We start from the raw sequence: 24,365 nt of genomic DNA, 5'->3' as shown, positions 1-24,365 counted from the left end.
ATAGGCAGTTTCTTCCAAGCAGGTTGAAGCTATGGGCTGTCATTTCTAGACAGACTCACTTTGTCAGCAGGCATGCAAATGACTAGCTAATTTTCTGATCACTGGATCAAATATCTGTAGACTTGGGCTCATTCTGACTCCCAGTTCAGCAAGTTCTCTTTCTTCCTGTAAAGAAGATATTGTCTAAAGCAGTATCAACCGTGAGGCAGCAAGTTCATGTTTACTTTACAATTTTTATTATAAATATAGAGATTTTACAAATAATTCAGAAGTGGCCCTAGCCAGACAAAATTAAATAACACAGAATAGCATGGATGAGGGGAAGTATATACAGACTGTGTCAGGGTTAGAAAACCCTTGAAAGAGGTACCTGAGTACAGAGAATTCCCAACTCGCCCTCTTTGAGGGGCCTCAGACACAGCATGACATCAAGTAATCAATATCGAATAAAACCCCTTTCTCAACAGCCCCAAAGAGACTGTGTGGGAGAAGGCTGGGTAGGAAGTACGTTGCCTTTCCTTCTCCTGCCCTTCCTTTCTATTCTGCACACTGGGGCTCATAGACCCCCATGGGAGAAAACATTTCCGAGGCTATTCAAGATGCCTCTGACCCAGTTATCACCCTCCCCTGTCCTGACACCCCTCACAGCCCTGGTTCCCCAGGAGCATCAGCACCAGGGCAGCTTTCCAGGGAGGTAAGCAATGCCAACAGGGGCGTGAGTGTGTTCCCTTCAGGGCACCCCCACTTCTCAAGGACCAGTGGAACCTTGGCAGAGGCCAGGTCTCCTGAGAAAGTGAGTGGGGCACACACCATGTGCAGCAGAGACGTGGAGAGCAATGGCGGTTGAAGACTGGACTGAGATGCCGGGAAACTGAGTTAGACCCAGTTCTAGCCACGAAGGAGGAAAACCGCTGCTACTGCTTTTCTGTTTTGGAGCCCCCGACATAAACACCTCGAGGAGCTCCTGGCCGAGGGGACTTGAGGGGTCTTGGTGGCTTCTTTCACTGAAGGCAGTCAGGTTGGCTTACATAGCTAAGTAGAAATAGCCCCTTTCACACAAACAAGCAGTTGCAAAAACTAAAATGGCAGAGTATCTCAGGGAAAAAACCTAACACACCAAACTGCATTCTTTAACAATTATTTAAATAATCTCTGAAGGGTAGCTCTCTGACTCCTTTCCCAAATTCCCAGCTGATTATCTCTACTAAGAGCTGACTGCTCCCTGAAGCTGTAAGCCCTCCTTCTGTGGGCTTATGAAACATACATACATTTTTTTTTTTTTTTTGCATTTTCCATTAGGAATCACCTGTAGACCTCAGTGAATAATTTTCCTAATTGCTTCCAGTGGGTTCTCTGAAGACAGGCTTGTCAAATGGCTTAGGTGGCTTTCTAGTTAAGCAGCAAGGTGTTCAGGCCCTGGTAGACAACTTTGACAGTAGACAAAGGTATAGTTCAGCATCCCCATTCAGCATATTTGTTTTCCTGTGCAGGGTGGGGTTCACACGGGGCTTTGAAGAGATATAAGTTTTTACTTTTACTTCTTCTCTCTCTTCTTTTCTGGCACGTGCATTTTAGTGGATCAGGAGAGGACTCTCAAGGTAAATTCAAGTTAGACTCCAGTAGGGCAGGACTGGGGCAGGAAGGAATGACTATGCTCTGAATAGGTAAGTTTAAAACAAGGGAAGGAGGAGGGGCAGAGGTTGTGGCAACTTCCCAACGTCTGCTTTGCCAAATTTCAATGACAGGGAAGCTTGGGTTTCCTAGAATCCCGGATGTACCTTTTCATCTATTGACACTGAAGGGAGGGGCTATGACCAGGCAGCCTGGAGGTGCCTCGTTAGGGAGTGAGGTGGGGAAAGAGGCTTCCTCCCCTTTTCCCTGAGGGTAAAGGGATCCCACAGTGATGGGGATGAGACGCTTGGAAAGAGTGAGCACAGAGAGCAGGACAGGTTGCGAGCAGGACAGGTTGCGAGCAGGACAGGTTGCGTTACTTCTTTTGTACTTCTGTATACACCGTTTCTGTGTCTGCTGGGGATGGGGAGGCTGAGGTTGATTTCTTTGGTTCCTGGGCATTGAAGTTCAGGGAAGAATATGCAACTTCTTCAATCTGAAAAGCATGAGCAGTGTGGTCAGTTAAATCAGAGGCATAGGTCAGGCCCTCACCTTGTGTGCTGTGATTCAGCACCATGTGCTATCACCACTTTGAAACTTTTAGCTTTGGAGAAGGGTTTTTATTAGCCACGATTACTCTGCTTGCTAACATCCTGTTGAGTGATCATTAGAAGAGATAGATTATAGTATTTATTCATACTGGAACGCAATGATACAGCAACTGAGAACGGACAGTCTACAAATGCATAGAAGGACATGCATGAATCTCACAAAACAATTTTGAATGAAAGAAGCTAGACACACACAAGGATGTACAATGTATCCCATTATGTAAGAGCATAAACAGACAAAAGTACTGCATTGGAAGTCAGGATAATGGTTACTCTTTGGAAGGAAGTAACTTGAGGGGTTTTTTTGGGGGTGGGGATGACATGTTTTATTTCTTGACCTGGGTGCCTTTTGTGTTCAACTCGTGAAAATTTATACATTGTTAAAATATATTTATGATTTAAGCACTTTTTGGTATATATGTATATTCTACTGAAAGGTTGAGAAAAATTTGGTTAAATTATGGTAAAGTAAAGGAACCAAGATCTCAGAACCATTAGAATGGACATCATCCTTTGTTGGTAAGAGCAGGGTCAGTGAAGGTAGAGGAGGGAGAACCATCTGGTGCCTTATGCTGGTCACTGTGCTGGGTGCTTTCCATTGGTCGTCTCATTTGATTCCTTCAACTTCTCTTTGAAATAGGCAGCATGCCCATTTTACAGATGGCAAAGCCATGGCTCAAAGAGCTTAAGTTACCTGTCCAAGGTCACAGAGCTATTGAGAGTCACAGCCAGGATTTAAACACAGGACGGGGTTAATTCCGAAGTCCACATTCATGTAATGAGGATTACTGGTTAATCCTTTGTTGCTGCATTGAGGAATTTTGACCCAAACTTGATCTCACATTTGTATCTTCAAGAATAACCCATTCTACACAGAGATACTTCCATGAGAAAATCAGCCACTGAAACTGGTTGTGCTTACCTTGTTAGACAAATTGTCAGAGTGTTCCTGACCTGGGGAAACAAAAGAACAGTTCCCAATCCATGAAAATGCAAAGCTCATTTATGGCCTTAGAATGGGGGTTGGGGGGTGAGAGCAAGGGTGGGGAGGTGGGTCCTAAACTGCTGTGGTTTCTAGCTGAAGGAGGTAGCAGTTGGCGGGAGGGTGGGGTAAGGAAGTGGCCTATGAATGCTTGAGGAATTCACTTTCCTCAGAGTTGGGGTCCAGACCCAGGGCATTGGTACCAGAGGAGGGGTAAGAGTAGAGCCACAGGAGACCTCAGTCCACTTCTGACAATTTCTTCCAGTTCACAAGGTCTTGATTTTCACCCAGATGTACTTCTCAGCAACAGGCTTCAGTGGCAAGGAGGGACATTGAGGCCCACAGTACAAGACAGGGAAAGTCTCACCAAAGGAGAATGCCCACATCCATCATAGAGGCGGGAAGGGGAGGAGTACAGGCAAGGAAATGACTCCTGGAAACAGGTTCATCTTGCTCAGGCCTGCTTGGCCCAGGCAGTGAATGTTTCTCCCAGGGCTGTCTCAGGGGAATCTTTTGTGGCTAGAAGGGTGTGAGGACCTATGCCAACCTAAGGTTGGGAAATGGAGATCCCCTTCCAAAAATTCAGAAGGTAGGAAGTAGTTTGGGATTCCAGGATTCCCTGCTAGGGCAGGGCACATGGTGGAACACACCAGGTCTCACTGGGTGAGTGGCTTTACTTACTGTGGTTGGAGGCTGAGGGTTTGTGCTCTGTGACATCACGCAGGTCACTTGCCCTAAATAAATATCAGACACTGTGACTGCCATTCCCAAGCATAGGATCTTTGCTCCTTGAATTAGGAAGGACATTGTCAGCAGGTAATTCCTTGGGGTTCCTCAGTGTTCATTTATACCACGGTTGGTACTGCCTTTCCTCTTAGGGCCTCCTCCTTCAGTCTACCCACAATCTCCTCTAGGATTTGTTCCTTTCCTGTTTGCTGGATGTCCACATGTGGGTCCATTGTTTATCAGTTGCATCTGAGCCTACTTGTACCCTGACACCTTTCCCCTTTTGTAGGTAGATGCTGGTTTTTGTCTCACTTTTCTTATTGTCCAAGAGGCTTTGGTTGTTTTTGCCTTTTCTTAGGTTCTCTTCCTCTCCTATCCCTCCCTCCTACGACTGTCAAAAGAGCATGCGAGACTCACTTTCTCCTGCTCCTCCTTTCATTTCCTCATTTTTTTCCTTCTGGGACCTTGTCTTCCCTGACTGGGAGACAGAAACATAGGGGGATGGGAATGACTGTGTCCAAGAGAGAGTGGGGTCCAGGAAGCATGAAGGGATCCACACGAATTAGTGCTGAGAAGCAAGAGTTTAGAAAGAAGGAGGAGCAGATCCAGGTGCAGAGACAGGGGCAAAGTCTCCTTCCCTCTCCCAAGCATGGCAGTTAGCCTTGGAGAAAGCGGAACAAGAGGAAAGGTCATCATACCCGCCAGTCTTTCTGATAAACAGAAAGTACACCAGGGCTGCTATCACAACAACCCCAGCCAGGACTCCAATCACGATGCCCGCAATAGCCCCAGGTGGGAGGCCAGAATTTGGTTGCGTTAAATCACCTGTCATGGAAAGAAGAGAGAAGAATGAATGAAGGTGACATTATTTTACAGTGGGGGTCCCCTGGGGGACAACTCTCAACGTGTAGTAGTCTCTACTTGTTCCTTCAAGGAATACATTTTCTGTGGGAAGGTTGCTGTGAGGTGGTTAGCTGACTTCATCCTTCAATTTTTTTCTCTCACTGTATTTTTAGGCTGATGATCAGACTTGCCTCAATTCTATCCTGGCCTTTCTGCACTCAGATATTTTTGAAGGCTTTGGAAATGTGAGAAAGGCTGATTGCTGTTTTTCTATAGCTTCCCACCTTTTCATGGTTGCATGTTTTTCTGTGTGCCAGGCGTGGCAGCCATGAATATGTGCCTCTCAGGTCTCTTGTGGTGAGGACTTAAGTGATGGAAGGCCTGGAGAGTGCATTCTGAATTCACCATCTCCTTTGCACAGAGACCACACTTCCCACAGTAGGGGGAAGGGATATGAAATAAGCCCAATTCTATGAGAAACCGTTTTCCTCTTAAGGGTGACTTGAGCTCAAGGACCCCTCCCCCCATCACCTTGCAGACAGACACCCTTGTAGAACTGCACTTCTATCTAAAACTTTCTTCTGTCACATCTGCACGACAGCCTGAGGAACCTCCCAGGCTCCTCCCACTCCTGTCTTACCCTCACAGACATTTTTCCCAATAAATAAATAAAGATTTTTCCCAATAAATATAAATAAATAAGTAATCCCACTTTGGCTGCATCTCGGGGGATAAACACTAACATACTAGGCTTGAAACTTTGCATTCGACTCCTTTTTTTCCTTTCCCATGTTCAGTCAGTAACTATGTCCCAATGACTAATACCATTTGCATCTGTTTCTTCTTTTTTATTTCTATTGCCCTTACCAGCCAACTCAAGCCTGATGTATTAATATTTTTTTAAAGATTTATTTATTTATTTGAGAGAGAAAGAATGAGACAGAGAGAGCATGAGAGGGGGGGGAGGATCAGAGGGAGAAGCAGACTCCCCGCCGAGCAGGGAGTCCGATGCAGGACTTGATCCCAGGACTCCAGGATCATGACCTGAGCTGAAGGCAGTCGCTTAACCAATGAGCTGAAGGCAGTCGCTTAACCAACTGAGCCACCCAGGCGCCCGAAGCCTGATGTATTAATATTAATGTTAGCTACTATTATGGTGTACTTAGTATGTACCAGGCTCTGTGGTAAATACATATATCTCATTTGATCCATATAATAACGCTTTCAGATAGACATTATTTCCAGATGAAAACACTGTGGCTTAGAGTAGTGAACAATTTACCCAAAGTCATATGGCCAGTAAAAGGTGGATCTAGGATTTGACTCTAGGACTACGTGACTTCATAGAAGCTAATGATAATAGTAGTAGTAATAGCAGCTAACACTTATGGAACATTTTCTCTGTGTGTAGCATTTTGCTAAGGGTTTAATTGATTATTACATTAAATCTTCCCATGAAGCAGGTACTTATTACAATTTTCTTTTCTTTTCTTTTCTTTTTTTTTTAAAGATTTTATTTATTTATTTGAGAGAGAGAATGAGAGAGAGAGAACACATGAGAGGGGATAGGGTCAGAGGATGAAGCAGACTCCCTGCCGAGCAGGGAGCCTGATGCGGGACTCGATCCCGGGACTCCAGGATCATGACCTGAGCCGAAGGCAGTCGCTTAACCAACTGAGCCACCCAGGCGCCCCAATTTTCTTTTCTTTTTAAGATTTATTTATTTGAGAGAGAGAGAGAGTGAGAGAGAGAGAGATCACGAGCATGGAGCCTAACGCGGGACTCCATCCCAGGACCCTGGGATCATGACTTGAGATGTTTAACTGAATGAGCCACCCAGGTGCCCTCTTATTACAATTTCCAGTTGAGGAATATGAGGCTCAGAGAAGTTAAGAATCTTGTGCAAGAAATCTGTAATTGTAGGGGCACCTGGGTGGCTCAGTCGTCAAGTGTCTGCCTTCAGCTCACGTCATGATCCCAGGGTCTTGGGATCGAGTCCCGCATCGGGCTCCCTGCTCAGCGGGAAGCCTGTTTCTCCCTCTCCCGCTCCCCCTGCTTGTGTTCCCTCTCTCGCTGTGTCTTTCTCTCTCTCTGTGTGTCAAGTAAATAAATAAAATCTTTAAAAAAAAAAATCTGTAATTGTAAACACTTACATTAAAGAAGATCTCAAATCAATAACCTAACTTTGTAAGGAACTGGAAAAAGAAAAACAAACTAAACCCAAAGTTAGCAGAAGGAAGAGAATAATAAGGATTAGAGTGGGGATAAATAAAATAGTGAGTAGAAAAACAATAGAGAAAATCTATGAAACCAAAAATTGATTCTTACAAAAGATGAATAAAATTGACTTTAACTTAAAAAAAAGATTAAAATTACTAAAATCAGAATTGAAAGTGGGGGGGGGCGCCTGGGTGGCTCAGTTGGTTAAGTGACTGCCTTCGGCTCAGGTCATGATCCTGGAGTCCCGGGATCGAGTCCCACGTCGGGCTCCCTGCTCGGCGGGGAGTCTGCCTCTCTCTCTGACCCTCCCCCCTCTCATGCTCTCTATGTCATTCTCTCTCTCATATAAATAAATAAAATCTTAAAAAAAAAAAAAAAAAAAAAAAAAAAAAAAAGAATTGAAAGTGGGGGAAATCACTATCAACTTTATAGAAATAATTATTATAAAGTAATAAATATTATAAAAGTACTATGAATAATTGTATGCGAACAAATTGGATAACCTGGGTAAAATGGACAAATTCCTAGAAACACAAAACCGACCAAGATGGAATCATGAAGAAATAGAAAATATGAAAAAACCTGTAACTAGTAAGAAGATTGAATCAGTAAGAGCATTCAACAAAATTCAACATCCTTTCATGATAAAAACCCTAAAAGTAGTAATAGAAGGAAACTGCTTCAATATGATAACGGCCATAGATGAAAAACCCACAGCCAACATCTTACTCAATGTTGAAAGACTCAAATTTTTCCTCTAAGATCAGGAACAAGACAGGGATGCCTGTTTTTGTCACTTTTATCCAAAATAGCTTTGAAAGTCCTAGCCAGAGCAATAATTAGGCAAGAAAAAGAAATAAAAGGCATTCATATTGGAAAGAATTATAAAATGATCTTTGTTCACAGATGACATGAACTTACACGTAGAAAACACTAAAGGTTCCACAAAATCTGTTATAACTAATAAACAAATTCAGAAAAACTGCAAGATACTAAATCAACATACATAAATCAGTTGTATTTCTATACACTAACAATGAATAATCCAAAAAGGAAATTAAGAAAATTCTATTTACCACAGCATCAAAAATAATAAAATACTTAAGAACTAATTTAACCAAGGAGGTGAAAGATGTATACACTGAAAACTACAAAGCATTGCTGAAAGAAATTAAAGACATAAATAAATGGGAAGACATTCCATGCTCATGGATTAGAAGACTTAAGATGACAGTACTACCCAAAATGATCTGCAGATTCAGTGCAATCCTGATCAAAATCCCAATGACATTTTTTTTTGCAGAAATAGAGAAATCTATCCTAAAATTCATATGGAATTTCAACGGACCCCAAATATCTAAAACAATCTTACAAAAGAACAAAGTTGGAGGACTCACGTTTCCTGATTTCAAAATTTACGGCAAAGCTGTAGTAATCAAAACAGTGTGGTACTAGCATAAAGACAAACAAACAGACCAATAAAACAGAATAGAGATCCCAGAAATAAAACCTTACATACACAGTCACACCATTTTTGACAAGGGTGCCAAGACCATTCAATGGAGAAAAGTCTTTTCAGCAAATGAAGTTGGGAAAACTGGACACCCATGCAAAAGAATTGAACGCTTACTTAACACCATATATGAAAAATTAACTCAAAGTGGATCCGAGACCTAAATGTACGAGTTAGAAGAAAACACAGGGTGAAACTTCATGACTTTGGATTTGGCAACGATTTCTTGGATATGAAACTAAAAACACAGGCAATAAAAGAAAAAACTAGATAAACTGGGCTTCAATTAAAATTAAAAACTTTTGTGCATCAAAGGACACTATCAACAAAATGAAAAGACAACCCACAGAGTGGGGGAAAATATTTACAAATCACGTGTCCCATAAGGGTTAATATCCGTAACAGAGAACTAAAACTCAGCAACAAAAAACCTAAGCAAAAAATGGGCAGAGGGGGCGCCTGGGTGGTTCAGTCATTAAGCGTCTGCCATCGGCTCAGGTCATGATCCCAGGGTCCTGGGATCAAGCCCCGCATGGGGCTCCCTGCTCAGCAGGAAGCCTGCTTCTCCCTCTCCCACTACCCATGCTTGTGTTCCTTCTCTCACTGTGTCTCTCTCTGTCAAATAAATAAATAAAATCTTAAAATCTTAAAATACAGATGTACTAATGCTACTAATGCTACTGAACTGAAAACTGAAAATGGTTAAAATCTTAAACCTTATGTATATTTTACCACATGAAAAAATGGTAACAGAGGAAAAACGGAATCTTGTGTAAGGTCACACAGTAAATGCCAGACCTAGGATAAGAAACTGAGTATATCTGATTCAGAGACTTAGCTCTTAACCACTCTGCCATTCTGTTTCCTGAAATGGTCTCTTGATTCTATTCTGCTCTTCTGGCCTCTGTGACTTCTATCAATTTTGCGCATCATTAGTAGAGTAATCTTCCCAGGAAGATGTAACACGGGGCAAGGTGTCAGTTACCTTCCACAACCAGTTGGACAGGGTCACTTTGACTGGAACTGCCTGGGTTGGAGACCTCACACTGGTATTTCCCGGCATCCTCCTTCCTGACAGGGTCTATGGTGAGGGTGCTGTTGTCCTGGGACAGCTTCATCCTCTCTGTGAGCTTTAGATTCTGGCCATTGAAGAGCCACCCGATAGAGACCCCAGTGTTATTTGTGGAGCAGGTGAGGACCACAGAGTCCTTATTTCCTGTGACTGTGGTGTTGCTGGCATGGAGAGAGGGCCGGGCCACTGGCTCTGTGGGGAAACACAGGAGGTAATGGAATGAGAATGGGCCTGGGGCATTGGGTCACACTCCTTCCCCTGAGATGCCAGCCATTCGGAGGGCCCCAGCGAGCTCTGTAAAGGTGCCCCAGAGGATGGCCCTGCTGTCTGCAGAAGGATGAATATCTTTGTTCAGGTGACGATCTGTAAGGAGAGGGCTGTACCTCCGCCTCTGACCCTTAAGTTCCCTTCTGGCCCTCATTCCTGTGTCTGCTCTGCCTGGACATCTCTGTAGTATCAGCACCAGGAACCTCTTCTAAGCCCACATGTCCAGCATCCTCATCATCAGGTGGAATTTTTTACCCAGTGGCTTTCCTGAGACCCTTTCCTAGAGCTTTCTTTTCCTAAAAGGTCAGGCCCCTTCTCTAGTATGGTAGCTTTACATAGAAAGGGAAGGCATTTCCCTTTTATTAAAGAATTTATTAGAAAATGAGAATGGGGGGCATCTGGGTGGCTCAGTCGTTAAGCATCTGCCTTCGACTCAGGTCATGATCCCAGGGTCCTGGCATCGAGCCCCGTGTCGGGCTCCCTGCTCTGCAGGAAGCCTGCTTCTTCCTCTCCCACTCCCCCTGCTTGTGTTCCCTCTCTCGTTGTGTCTCTCTCTGTCAAATAAATAAAGAAAATCTTAAAAAAAAAAATGGGCAGAGGACTTGAACAGACATTTCTCCAAAGAAGACATCCAGATGGCCAACAGGCACATGAAAAGATGCTCAACATCACTCGTGATCAGGGAAATGTAGATAAAAACCACAATGAGATATCACCTCATGCCCATTAAGATGACTATTATTAAAAACAAAACGAAACAGAAAACAAGTGTTGGCGAGGATGTGGAGAAGTTGGAACTTCTTTGTATTTGCTGGTGGGACTGTAAATGGTGCAGTCACTGTGGAACTGGTATGGCAGTTCATCAAAAAATTGAACAAAGAATTACCCTTTGAGGCAGCAACTCCACTTCTGGGTCTATGCCCCAGTGAACTGAAAGCAGCGATTTCAGTAGATATTTGTACACCCACGTTCACAGCAGCATTATTTATAGCAGCCAAGAGGTGGAAAAAACCCGAAAGTTCATAGACAGATAAATGATAAACAGAATGTGATACATACACACGAGGGAATATTATTCAGCCTTAAAAAGGAAATGAAATTCTGACACGCACTACTACATGGATGAACCCTGAAGACGTTGTGCTAAGTGAAAAAACCCAGACAAACAAAAAAATAAATATTGTTATGATTCCACTTAATCTTAGAATAGTCACATTCATAGAGACAGTAAGTAGGACGGTGGTTACTGGGGTTAAAATTGGGAGTAGGAAGTTACTGTTTAATGGATGGTGGTGATGGTTGCACAACAATACAGATGTACTAATGCTACTGAACTTAAAACTGAAAATGGTTAAAATCTTAAACCTTATGTATATTTTACCACATAAAAAAATGGTAACAGGAAAAAAGGAATCTTGTGTAAGGTCACACAGTAAATGCCAGACCTAGGATAAGAAACTGAGTATATCTGATTCAGAGACTTAGCTCTTAACCACTCTGCCATTCTGTTTCCTGAAATGGTCTCTTGATTCTATTCTGCTCTTCTGGCCTCTGTGACTTCTATCAATTTTGCGCATCATTAGTAGAGTAATCTTCCCAGGAAGATGTAACACGGGGCAAGGTGTCAGTTACCTTCCACAACCAGTTGGACAGGGTCACTTTGACTGGAACTGCCTGGGTTGGAGACCTCACACTGGTATTTCCCGGCATCCTCCTTCCTGACAGGGTCTATGGTGAGGGTGCTGTTGTCCTGGGACAGCTTCATCCTCTCTGTGAGCTTTAGATTCTGGCCATTGAAGAGCCACCCGATAGAGACCCCAGTGTTATTTGTGGAGCAGGTGAGGACCACAGAGTCCTTATTTCCTGTGACTGTGGTGTTGCTGGCATGGAGAGAGGGCCGGGCCACTGGCTCTGTGAGGAAACAGGTGATGGAATGAGAATGGGCCTGGGGCCTTGGGTCACACTCCATCCTCTGAGATGCCAGCCACTCCGAGGGCCCCAGCGAGCTCTGTAAAGGTGCCCCAGAGGATGGCCCTGCTGTCTGAAGAAGGATGAGTGTCTTTGTTCAGGTGACGATCTGTAAGGAGAGGGTTATACCTCTGCCTCTGACCCTCAAGTTGCCTTCTGGCCCTCATTCCTGTGTCTGCTCTGCCTGGACATCTCTGTAGTATCAGCACCAGGAACCTCTTCTAAGCCCACATGTCCAGCATCCTCATCATCAGGTGGAATTTTTTACCCAGTGGCTTTCTTGTGACCCTTTCCTAGAGCTTTCTTTTCCTAAAAGGTCAGGCCCCTTCTCTAGTATGGCAGCTTTACATAGAAAGGGAAGGCATTTCCCTTTTATTAAAGAATTTATTAGAAAATGAGAATGGGGGCACCTGGGTGGCTCAGTCATTAAGTGTCTGCCTTCGGCTCAGGTCGTGATCCCAGGGTCCTGGGATCGAGCCCCACCTCGGGCTCCCTGCTGGGTGGGAAGCCTGCTTCTCCCTCTCCCACTCCCCCTGCTTGTGTTCCCTCTCTCGCTGTCTCTCTCTCTCTGTCAAATAAATAAATAAAAAATCTTTAAAGAAAGAGAAAGAAAGAAAGAAAGAAAGAAAGAAAGAAAGAAAGAAAGAAAGAAAGAAAGACAAGAAAAAGAAAAAAAAAGAGAACGGCCCAGCCAGTCTTTGTGAGCTTAGGACCTGGAGAAGTTCCAATCTAAAGGGCTTCTCAATCGGAATCAGACTTTTACTTCCTGGCCTGTGGATTGCATATTACAGGGAGGAAATCTTTAGAGTAGTGGTCACAGTTTTAACAGAAGGCTGGTACTCTTAGCTGTAGGTATAAATATATACTTTTGGCACTGCTCCTTCTGTCCCATGAAGGGACTTCGTGGGGGAATCTACCATTATTCAATGCTCTCCTTAAGTGTAAATGTACTGGTGTCATGCAGGGTTATAGAACTGGTAGACTTCAGAGCCTGACACAATCAGAGGGTCTGCCTCAGGGCTTGCTCCTGCTCATTTCCCCGCGGCCTCACCTGAGGGACACTGGCACAACTGGTAGCCCAATTTGGCCAGATTGAAGACAGGCTTCTGTACCTTCTCCATATGCTCCTGTCCCACCACAGATGAACTCAGAGCAGAGTCAGTCAGTAGGGCGAGCCAGGAGCAAAAGGACCTTCCTTCTCCCTCTGTAAGCCCCCACCACCAAATGGGGCTTTATGGGGCTGAGAGAACCCTATTCCCACATTCCAGGCTGGACCCAAGGTCTGTCATGAGAAATCAGAGAGCAAGGGGAGGAAGCGTCTGTAGACACGTAATGGGAGAGTACAAGGACAGATTTGGGATTTGCTTGTGACATAAGCAAATGGGAAATAACTTATAGGCTCTTTTCTGAAAGCCAGACAGACCTTCACCACAGCGATCCATGCAGATGTTCCAGGGATCCACTTACCAGAGACTGTGATAGTCTTGACTGTGGTCTTATTGAGCCGAGTGCCAGAGTTATAGGCGAGGCAGGTATAGGATCCACTATCATTCGCAGTGATGTTGGGGATAAAGAGCTCCTGTGTGAATGGCTGGGGCCTCCCGTTGATAAACCAAGAATACTGTGCAGGCGGGTTAGAGGCTGCGTGGCAGGAGAGACTGAGGTTGGCCCCTGGATGGTAAGAGGAGTCTGAGGGGGAAATGGTGGGGGCGTCCGGGCCATCTGGAGCAAAGAGAATAAAGCCACAGGTGATGCAATCCGAGGGAAACCGAAGCTCCTGGTCTGTATTAGGGCCACAGTGTCCCACTAGGCTGGGTCCCAACCTCATTTTAAAAAGTCCAAAGCCCCCTGTGTTCACTGAGCCTGGGTCTGAGACATTCACCTGTTTCCCCTCTCAGGGAGAAGCAGCCTGTCCTCTCCTAGTCTTGGCTTAGGCTGGGGCTGCCCAGGTTTGCCTGGGACAAGAAGCCATGGCCAGCCTGGGGGTCCAGCTGAGAGTCATGGACTCGGACCCCAGAAGGATGGATGTGGCCTGGCCCCCGGCATGTGGATTTGGGCTGGCAGCCTGGGCCAGGTAGGAAGGGAAGTTACTTACAGAGAACATTCAGGGTGAATGGGTCACTATGACCGGCACTCACTGGGTTCCGAGTTTCACACTCATAGGGTCCTGTGTCATCCCTTGTGACACCGTGTATAGTGAGAGTCCTGTTGTCCAGGGACAGCTGCAGCCTGGTGCTGGCCGAGAGGCTCTCATTGTTTACTGACCACAGGTGGCTTGTGCTCTGAGTCTGAGGTCCACACGTTAATACAACAGAATCCACATTCTCCACGGGATCAGAGTTGTTGCTTGCGATGTTGGGTTTGGGTAACTCCGCTGTGCAGACAACAGAAAGAACGTTGCCCTGAGTGGTACCTGTGATTCCTCCACAGGCTCTCAAATCAGAGTTGGCATCTCTCACCTCTCAGTGAACCTGAGTCCTTCAAAGAATAAGGCAGGTCTGTGTAGCTCAAGACAAATGCAAGAGGATCTGAGCGCTCAGAGAACACAGGCCACCTGCTCTCTGTCTGAGAGCAAGCACAGACTTTCTCAGGTCAAAGAAGCATCAGGGTTTGGTTGTGGAAGACATAGCACAAAGTCAGAGACCACGCTGGGCCTCTCCTGGTTCTTCCCTGACCAACTGACTATCTGACCAACCTCAGAGGCCACACCTGGAAAGTGTAGGTGCTGAGGTCCTTTCTACTGCACAGACCTAACACCAGTCAAGCTACAGGTGTTGTCCTTGAGGCCTTGTTTCCAGGGTTGTCCTGGAGATGGGCAATGATGGGCCTTCCCAGAGCTCATAAGCCTGGAGAACACTGGACAGCATGGCCTGGAAGCGGGTATTTGAGCAGAAGTCATGCCAGCGGACACCAGGGGCAAGCCTGGAGGTCAGTCCAGCACTCAGGCTGCAGGGCCACGAAGTAGGACGGTTCCGCCCAGGTGTTCCATGGTGACTGACCTGAGACAGTGGTGGAGCAGAGTCAAGACTAGAAATGATCCAGAAAAGAGTGAGGGGGACAGGCAGGGCCTGGCTGGCTTTGGCAGAGAACTATGTGCTCTGCTCTCGGTCTTTAAAGTCTCTTTTCCCACTGCAGAGGCCAATGAGAACCATGCTGGTCTTTCCTGAAATACAAGTGGGTGTTTTCAAATGCAGAAGGGGTGCCTGGTGGGAAGTGGAGGGGTGGGGGGAGGGTGCCTGGCCTTCATGGACCATTTGTAAACACAGTTATGAGATAGAAATTTGAGAAATTAAGTGGTTTCCATGTGAAACTCAGTATTGATACCCGAAAAATCTAAGACCCATTTCTGGAGGAATGTCTCCCTAGGGAGCACTATATGTTGTAGACCAAGTTCTGCAGTCCAACCAGGATCACATGATGAATGAAGGAAGACGTTATAGTGGGTTTGAAATCAGTGACTCCCTGGGTAGAGAAAGAGAAGTGAATCCTGTTAAGAAACAGAATTGATGAGGGAAAGTCTGAGGTGCCTCTGTTATATAAAGGGAGGAATGATACCAAATTAGTAGAAATGATATGCGTTATGTTAGTAAATTTAGGAAAGAAAGTCCCTGCCACCAATTTCTACAGTCAGAATGGAAAGAAACCCAATGCTTGTATGTGGCTTTCTTTTGACCTCAGGAAACACAAGTTTGATCCAATTTACCCAAATTGGGCAGCATCTAAGTGAAAGGACAGGAACTGGTGGATCTCACCATGTGAGAGGGTTCCACCCTATGGTAAAGGCGTCCTCAAGAGCACCCATGTATGTGTGTGAAATAGGCAGTGAACCAGTCAGAAGGCGCAGGGTCTGGCCAGCCCCACCGTGGGAGGGTCCGGGGAACCACTGGGAAGAACGAGAGCCTCACCAGGACGAGGACGTGAGTCAGGAGTAAAAGGCATGAGATGAGCCCATGAGCTTTTGGGGACCGCAGACCTGCCCCTTCTGCCTCTGACTCCCTGCTGGAGTCCTGTAGAGAGTAGATCAAGGGGTCACATGTCCTTGTCATGTGGTGTGTTCCACTTGATGGCGTCACGGAGGGAAAGAGCCCTGGATGAGGGCACCGTGAAAGCTCGCTCTGCTGGTGACCTGGGGAAACTGGCTCCTGATGGAGCCCAGCAGAGGATGCTGCTCGGATTTCTGTGTCCTTTACTGTTGCCTGGGAGGGCGGGCCGGGCCACAGGTGTTAGCAGAAGAATCCAGGCAAGGCTCAAGGGTAAAGGAGGCTGTGCAGAGCAGGGGTAGTCCCAGCTGGAAAGGAGGAGGAGGAGGAAGATGAGGGACATGGACGGAGAAGAGAGCCAGAAATGTCCCAGGCTGTGAGCAGTGAGGGTTACAAGTGACTTCAAAGACTCCGGGCACTAAGAGCCCACAGTTGACCCAGGGGCAGGATCCTCCCATGGCTGAGCAATACCACAGTCCTCATGAGACTCTCTGGCAGTGGCCTGAGGGGCTGGTGGTCAGAGGGATAGAACATGGGTCTCAGCCCCTGGAGGGACAGGGAACAGGTGTGGCTAGAACCTCCTAGAATTCTGCATCCAGGGACCAGACTCTGAAGAGACTGGGAATCATTCATTCATTCCTTCCCTCCTTCACGAAAGAGCAATTGAGTTGTTGGGCCCTGTGCCGGTTAGGGGTATGCAGTCGGGAGGAGAGGGCAGAGTCCTTTCCCTTACACTCTAGTGGGATGCCATCAGTACATCAGGAAACAATAAGTGATTCCAAGTCCGATGCAGGAGCCGTGGATTGGCCACCTGAGGGGAGGCCTGGGCATTCCCCAACTGACTCTGGTCGTTGATGAATTTAGTTCTTGAGTAAAAACATTAATTGTTCATTTGCTTTCACCTCCCAGACCAGAACATCTACCTTGAGCTGTGGATCCCTAAGAAGAAAGGTCTGATCCAACAGCTGGTCTCAGGGTCCATAGATGCCTGATAAGGCCCCTGGGTGGAGGAGACAGGCCTGTACCTGCAGACAGACCTTGTAGGATTGTGATCTGCCTGTGTGACTCTGATTCAATGTCTGCGTCGCCCTGTGCCTCTGTTTCCCCTCAATAAAATCAAGTAAATGGTCTCAGGCTTGCTGTGTTGTCTGTAATTAACCTTAGATCTTTCACAATTACCTGACCTAAGGCTTGGTATAGAGGAGCTGCCCAGATAAACATCTGTTTCTTGCCTCCATGAGAGACGGCTCCCTGGGCCTGATCCCTGGTGTGGGAGTTGCTGCCAGGAGCATCTTCTCTCCTCTGTTCCTCCCTGGGGGTGCTGACCTTCCTCGGGGGTCTCCTATCCCCCAGGGCAGTCAGACAGTGGCCCAGGGACCTTGCCTATCTCTGCTCTCCACCCCAAGTCTCAGGTGAAGGACCAGGCTCTGTCCCTCCCCAGATGTGGCTCTTGGTGCCGAGCTCTGGCTGGTGACCAGCTCAGTAACCTCAGGACTCAGGCAGCCAGGAAATCATTGCTCCCTGTCCCCCCTGCCAGGAAGCCAAAACCCACATCTGGCATGGACTCCCCATAGTCACTGGAGTCAGGAGCCCTGAGTCAGGGATCTGGGCAGGGGCTTTCTGGGCTGAGCTTCTCCGTGAGGATCCCATGGGTCCCTCAGGCCTGGCCCTGAGTGAGCCCTGAAGGGTCTTTCTCAGAGTCATGGTCACGGGGAGGAGCCCAAGGGGCTGGACTGAATCTGTCTCCCTCTGCTGAGTTATTCCCATCAGACTGGTCCTTCTCTTTGCAGCAAATGTCTGCTGGGGCTGGAATCCAGGAAGGGAATTCGGATCTTAGGAAGTTTGTCTCCACTGTGTGTGTCCTGCACTAAATGCTTGAACCCTCCCTCCTCCCAACAAAACGTAATGCAGAGAAGGGGATGGAGGCCCTGTGAATCTTGTTGTGTGAAGTAGAATTCACCCCACTCAACACCAGAGGCGAGAGAGGAATTACTCACGGAATACACGTAGCTGTCCTGTTACTTGTTCAATTTGAACATCTCTCTTTGTGATTTGTACAGTGTAGTATCCTGTGTCGTTCAGGGTGATGTTCTGGAACAGCAGGGATCCATTGGGGTATATTGTCTCTCTGCCGCTGTGTGCAGGCCCTGGGGTAGTTACTTGTGTGTCTACTGCATATAATACAATTTGATGTCTGGGCACTACAGTTTCCCCTTTGAACCAGTTATAGCCTATAGCATCCCCAGGCGGATTGTTGACTCGCAGAAGAACATCCTTCCCTTCAGCCACACTGGGCGGCACCGATTCCACAGTGACTTGGGCAGTGGTGGGCGGGTTCCAGAAGGTTAAGAGTGAGACTAGGAGGTAAGAGAGTAGATGGATCAGTGTTTGGACCTATGTGTTGGGAGGGAAAGCTAGGGCCCTGGAGACAGAGCAGGTCCTAATCCCCCAGCCTCAGTGTGTCTGTGTGAGTGTGTGTCTCCTGCTGGTCAAGGTCAGCAGCATGACCACACTACTTCAGCGCCTCTGAACTTAATTTCCTCTGTTTAGAACGCTCACCCTCACATGTCTGTCGCTCACTCCCTCCCTGCCCTCAGATACCTGCTCCCACTCAGGGGGTCCTGGGGAGAGGCCTGCCCTGAGTGCCTCCTCTAAAGACCCTCAGTCTTCACGTTCTGACCTTTACCTGCTCTGTTCCCTTCCTGGTGCTTATCAGTACCTGACATCACATTCTAGACGTCTCTGCGTGTCTGTCTTCCTCCCCATAGAAGTGAGCTTGGGGAGGGCAGGGACTCCTCTGATCTGTGCTGTACCCCAGGGGTGGGGCAGGCTGTAAATACCCGGGGATGAATGAAGGTGGCCCCAGGGCTCTCCAAGTCTGGCGTTTGTCTGTCATGATCTCAGGTTGGTGGGAAGGGGCAGCGATTAGGGTCCCTGGTTGTTGTGATCAGTTTCAGAATTCAGTCCTCAGTGATGAGTAACTTGGGAAACAGCCCTTGGCTCCCCACTTCCAGATCATGAGATTTTCCCGTCGCTGAGCCGGCTCCCCCGTCCTGCCCTGCTCCCCTGTCCCCTCTCAGAGCCCTGTCCTCCCCGGAAGACCCCAGCCAGCCTCTCTCTCCCATCCTCCCGCCCCCTCGCAGGGGATCATCCCTCTCACCTGCCAGCAGGACCTCCTGCCAGGGGACGCGTCCTCCTCGGGGAGGGGCCGACGGGGGCTCCATGGTGCCTGCTGCCCGGTCCGTCCCTCCCTCTGGGGGAAGAGCTTCTGCTCCAGCAACGCTCAGGAACACTGCCGTCCTGTCCTGTCAGCTCTGCCGTCCTTCCTCCCTCTGAGCTGAGCGGCCTCTGGGGGCAGGAGCGCTGGGCGGGGTCACGTGGGCCGGGGGCGGGGTCTCTGCCAGGGCCCCGCCCCTCCCCTCCCCTCCCCTCCCCTCCTCTCTCGTCTCATCCTCTCCCCTCCCTCCTGACTCCCTTGTCCTCTTCTTCCCCTTTCATTTCCCTCTACATTTTAGATCCCTGGGAACAGCTGAGGCCTCTCCGTCTTCAGCTGTGCTTTCCCGCCATATGCGAGAGCGCGCACACGCCCTTGTTGGACAAACACAAGCCTGTGGCGGCGTCCGGTGACCCTCACAGCTCGGGGTCAGGGTGCAGGGTCAGCGCCCCCACAGCCCTCTCTCCTCCCCGTGTGGCTTTCCCTTCAGAGCAGGAGCCTGGGCGCTGCCTCAGGAACTCTTGTCACAGGGATGTCACCCCCACTTTGCGCTGGAATCACCTGTGGAACTTTATCAAGACTGTGGTTGCCCAGGTGACACTTAGAAATGCTGCTTCCGCAGATGCCCAGCCGGGCTGAGACCCCATGATGTGGGGGTGGGGCCGCCTCTCCCTCTCCTGAGCCCACAGAGGGTCTGCAGATGCTGTGAAAATGCAGATTCTGACTCAGCAGGTGTGGTGTGGACCCCAGAGTCTGCCTCTAACAAGCTCCCAGGTGATGCTGATCGTCCTGGCCCGGGGAGCACACTCTGAATAGCCAGACAGAGGGGGACCCGGTTTCCTTACAGGATGGCCCTTCTCCCTACTCCTCTGCTGAGTCCTGGCCTTGAGTCTGTGGGCACCACACAGAGCCCCAGGGACCCCAAATCCAGGGGATTATTTCTGTTGTAACAGAGAAGCCCAGCTGGGCACCAGTCTCCCCAGATGACTCTGGGGATGAGGAAGGGGCAGGCCGGGTCATGATGAGTGAGGGACCCACGGCCCATCCCTGGGTGTCCCCATCCTGGCCTCTGCTTCCAGGGACAGAGACCCAGGACCAGGTGTCTCAAGAGCTCAGTTTCCAGGTGCAGTGGGGGTTTCCTGTGTGTCCTGGGAAGAGAGGAGTTGGTGGGAGGTCAGGTGGCTGGGGCTCCCTGGTCCTCAAAAGGGTAGGTTTTGAGGAGACCATCCCTCTCCGTGTCTATTGGCTGAACTGTGGCCCAGAGACTGTCCATGTGCCCCTGAGCGTCCTGGGCAGCCTGTGTGCTCTGCCTGCGGGACTTTCCCGTGGTCACCCTGCCTCCCCCATGGGTGGTACAAGGCAATGAGCGATGGCTGCGCAGGGACCCTTGTCAGATCAGGGAGCTCCTAGGGCTCTAGAAGGAGCGGGCAGGACAGAACTGGCACGTGGGAGGGATCCAGAAGGGTCTGTTGCAGAAAGGGATGGAAAGCAGGCTCCTTCTCCACCTCCTTAGCCAAAGCCAGCTTCAGGGTTTAATTTCCTGTGTTGTCTGCATGTTCCTATGTTGGCCCCTGGAGGCGATGCTGGGGGCTGCACCAGGGAAGTGTGAGCTGACCAGGCTCCCAAGGATGTGTGTGGGCTGGGAGCCTGGGCAGAGGTGAGGGACTGGTCAGCCTGGGTCCTGGTCTGCCTGACTCCATCCCAGGGCAGCATGAGCCCAGGGAGAGGACAGGTAGTATTCAGAAGATTCCTGATCCTGTGTCAGGAGAATTGTCAACCCAGAGAGATATGCTCCCTCAGCAGGAGCTCTCTGTCCTCAAGATTTCAAGGAATGACCTTGTAGGGGTCTTTTGAGACTTTGGGGAAAAGGCACCAGCCTGGGCGGCTGAACACCACCATGCTCTGTCTCCCCATCACAGCACTGGGGAGATTCCTTCCAAGTCATCTGTGTCCCTGTCTCTGCTCTGCTCTAGGTCTCCCCACAGGAATCAGGCGGCTCCACCCGGAGACTCAGCTGAGGGATCCCAGGGCTGCCTCTGTGAAAGGGGAGGAGACCCTCAGACCAGGGGAAACACAGGCACATCCTGGGTTCTTCTGTCCTGCATACCCGGGACATTCCCCTCGTTCCCCAGGATTCCTTGGGCTAATGAGAAATTTTCAGGGAGACATAGCAGGTGTCCCCACAGACCAGGGGCCCTCAGGATGAGGACTTGCCTCTGGACGTGTTTGGAGGTCAGTGTAGGGCTCTGAACTCCCCTGGTAGTAATTGCACCTGGGGTGGTGATCCAGAATTTGTGGCAGGTCAGATCTCTGAGAGAAGAGGAAGGACACAGGCTGCACACCCAGGCCCTCTGGGGAGAGAAGTCAGTCACAGAGATGGGAGGGGCGTGTCCGTGTTCTGGGAATGAATGGGGGTCTGACCTCTAACTGTAGGGGGTCTGACCTCTAACTGTAGGAGGCCCCTGTCGTCCCTTCTGAATCTAGGAGGGGGAAAGGCCCGACAGCCTTATAGGGACAGCCTCGGGCACGTGCTGCCCCCCCCCCCATGTCAGCAGCCTGGGTCTGCGGGGAAGAGGCTCCGACCCCAGGTGAATGGGGGTGACTTCCATTGTGTGGTTTCCCTCATGCTTTCAAGGACTATTTACAGCGCTTCTGTGACGTGTCAGGCCCTGGGCTGGGTCCTGGGAGCTCCACAGAGAACAGGACAGATGTGGGCCCTGGATTCGTGGGGTTTCCCTTGGAACAGGGCCACGGGCAGTCAGGAAATCATGGCACGAGGAGTCAATTAGAATCAAGAGAAGGGCCAGGAAGGGAAAGTGCCTGGTGGGTCTGGAGCATGTGAGGGGCTCTTAGCTGATGGGGGTACCCATGGAGCACTCCTGAGAAAGTGACCTGGGGCTGAGACCGGAAGTGTGAGTGGACCTTCGCCCCTCTAAGGGCAGAGGGTGTGGAGGGACTAGTTGCCCATAGAGGGACCAGTCTCAGCGGGCAGATGCCTGGCTGGCTAGAGGGGCTGACGGGGTCCAGTGTGGGGAGCCTGGAGAGCCAGGAGGACGGTGACTGGGTGAGGCTGGGGAGGGTCAGACCCCGCTGGGCTGTGGGTGCTGAGGAAGGCGCCCAGGTGTAGAGCAGCTCTGCCGCCCTCTGGTGGACTGTGCAGAAAATGCGGAAGAAAAAGTCCCTCTATCCAGTTGTATCTTTTTAAAAATTTGTACTTGAAATAATATTTCATATATGGATGTATAATTTTTAATCACTTTATTGAAGTATAGTTGACATATAAGTAATTCAACATATTGAAAGTATACAATTTAATAAGTTTTGCCACGGGCATGCAGAGATGTCATTCCTAGGTGAAGATATATGCCCCTTCTTCTCAAAAATCTCGTGTCCTCTTTATTCTCTTCATTCCCACCCCTTTGACCCTCCTTCCCCATGTTCCCATGAAACCTTATATTTGTTTTGTTGTTATAGATTAGTGTGCATTTTTTAGAATTTTGAGAAGTGGAATCATACACTATAACTTAGGGCTGGGTTTGAATTCTTTACTCAGGATCATTTTTCTTAATTAACCCATTGCTCCATGTTATTGCAAGAATCCACAGTTTTTCTTCTTTCTTTTTTTTTAAGATTTTATTTATTTAAGAGACCAAGAGAGATAGCGAAAGACGGAACACAAGCAGGGGGAGTGGGAAAGGGACAAGCAGGCTTCCCGCTGAGCGGGGAGCCCGATGCAGGGCTTGATCCCAGGACCCTGGGACAGGGCAGGCGCTTAACAACTGAGCCACCCAGGCGCCCCCAAAGTGTTTTTTTCTTTTTTATCCCTTAGTTTTGTTACATTGGAAGGATGCAGAAAGTTTTTTTTTATTCATTCGCTCATTTATGGACATTTATGTTGTTTCCAACTCTGGGCGAATACAAATACACCTGCCAGGAACTTTTGGGCAGGAGTCTTAGAAGCGGGCATGTGCTTTCATTTCTCTTGGGTAGAGTTCCACTCAGGAGTGCAGTGAGGGGATCACTAAGGAGGCACACATTTAATTTTTTGAAAAACAGGCTACACTGTTTTCCAAAGTACTTTTAATTGTACTTTCTCACTAGCGATGTACGAGAGTTCCCAGTTGCCCCCCATCCTCAACAACACTTAGTTTGCGAAGTCTTTAATATTTCAGCCAGTCTACTCTATGTGAAGTGGCATCTCAGTGTGCTGTTTTGGTTTTGACTGTGATAACATTTTTCATTTTCTTTTATCTTTTTTTACTTTATTAACACTGCATATGAAATCTGTCCTCTTTTTTTTTTTAAAGATTTTATTTATTTATTTGAGACAGAGAGACTGAGAGAGAGAGAGCACATGAGAGGGGGGAGGGTCACAGGGAGAAGCAGAGCCCGATGTGGGACTCGATCCAGGGACTCCAGGATCATGACCTGAGCTGAAGGCAGTCGCTTAACCAACTGAGCCACCCAGGCGCCCCGAAATCTGTCCTCTTAATAGTGTTCCATTATATGTATGTGCAAATTTTCCTCAACCATTTGTCTTTCAGTGGACATTTAGGTTGTTTCCATATCTCAGCTACTGTGAATAGTGTTGCAATGAACACAGGTGTGCTAATATCTCCTCGAGATCTTGATTTCAGTTCTTCTGGAGAAATGCCCGGAAGTGGGATTGCTGGATCTTAGTGTAGTTGTATGTTTAATTTTTTGAGGAACCTCCATACTGTTTTCAGAGTGGCCGGGCCAGTTTGCATTCTCTGCAATGGGGTGCAAGGGTTCCAATTTCTCAACACCCTCACCAACACTTGTCTTGTTTTTTAATTAAAGATTTTTATTTATTTATTTGACAGAGAGATAGAGAGAGCCAAAGAGCACAAGCGGGGGGAATGACACAGGGAGAAGGAGTTGCAGGCTCTCTGGAGCCCAGCATGGAGCTCGATCCCAGGATCCTGGGATCGTGACCTGAACTGAAGGCAGACGTTTAACTGACGAAGCCACCCAGGTGCCTGGTCTTTCTTTTCTTTTCTTTTCTTTTTTTTTTATGATAGCCATTCCAACAGGTGTGTGATAATATCTCACTGCAGTTTTGATTTGCATTTCCCTTTTCTCATATGCCCGTTGGCCATAGAAGAAATATCTACTCAAGTTTTTTTTAAGATTTTCTTTATTTATTTGACAGAGAGAGACACAGTGGGAGAGGAAACACAAGCAGGGGGAGTGGGAGAGGGAGAAGCAGGCTGCCCGCGGAGCAGGGAGCCCGATGTGGGGCTCGATCCCAGGATGCCTGGACCATGACCCAAGCCAAAGGCAGATGCCCAACAACTGAGCCACCCAGGCGCCCCTCTCCTCAAGTCTTTAGCCCAT

At 48.2% G+C, this 24,365-nt stretch overlaps 2 protein-coding genes across 8 annotated transcripts in view; one reads left to right on the top strand and one right to left on the bottom strand.

Annotated features, from left to right (window-relative positions):
* LOC123855697 (uncharacterized) overlaps window positions 1-24,365 on the top strand; it is a 163,244-nt gene that overhangs the window by 54,574 nt on the left and 84,305 nt on the right. The window contains exon 3 of one of the 3 annotated variants that reach the window (XR_010408184.1): window positions 16,703-23,048. The exons of the other annotated variants lie outside the window; for them this stretch is intronic. The gene's annotated coding sequence lies outside the window, so the exon portion shown is untranslated. Of the gene's footprint in view, window positions 1-16,702; window positions 23,049-24,365 lie in introns of those variants that run through there. 3 annotated transcript variants of the gene reach the window in all.
* Window positions 214-19,090, bottom strand: CEACAM1 (CEA cell adhesion molecule 1). 5 transcript variants are annotated; one of them, XM_064581140.1, is made up of 10 exons: window positions 18,954-19,090; window positions 17,791-18,150; window positions 13,909-14,187; window positions 13,281-13,535; window positions 11,478-11,756; window positions 9,492-9,770; window positions 4,629-4,755; window positions 3,886-3,938; window positions 3,145-3,176; window positions 214-2,107 (listed from the first exon to the last, which is right to left on the bottom strand). In XM_064581140.1, the coding sequence occupies exons 1-10, from the start codon at window positions 19,015-19,017 to the stop codon at window positions 1,988-1,990; spliced, it is 1,848 nt and encodes a 615-aa protein (XP_064437210.1). In that variant the 5' UTR covers window positions 19,018-19,090; the 3' UTR covers window positions 214-1,987. The 5 variants fall into 5 exon arrangements, with proteins under 5 accessions (XP_064437210.1, XP_064437212.1, XP_064437213.1 ...); XM_064581142.1 differs by lacking the exon at window positions 3,886-3,938; XM_064581143.1 differs by lacking the exon at window positions 17,791-18,150.

This window comes from Mirounga angustirostris, unplaced genomic scaffold (genome assembly GCF_029215605.1).
Source record: "Mirounga angustirostris isolate CCGP_5_RB_7025 unplaced genomic scaffold, mMirAng1.0.hap1 SCAF_16, whole genome shotgun sequence".
NCBI lineage: Eukaryota > Metazoa > Chordata > Mammalia > Carnivora > Phocidae > Mirounga > Mirounga angustirostris.
Note: the sequence above shows the minus strand (reverse complement) of the source record. Positions and strands in the feature narration are given on the sequence as shown.

Coding starts and splice junctions, on each gene's coding strand:
- CEACAM1 (XM_064581140.1), bottom strand. CDS start 19,017: ATGGAGCCCCCGTCGGCCCCTCCCCGAGGAGGACGCGTCCCCTGGCAG. Junction 18,151..18,953: donor GCAGGAGGTCCTGCTGGCAG/GTGAGAGGGATG, acceptor CTTACCTCCTAG/TCTCACTCTTAACCTTCTGG. Junction 9,771..11,477: donor TGTCCAACTGGTTGTGGAAG/GTAACTGACACC, acceptor GTTTCCCCACAG/AGCCAGTGGCCCGGCCCTCT.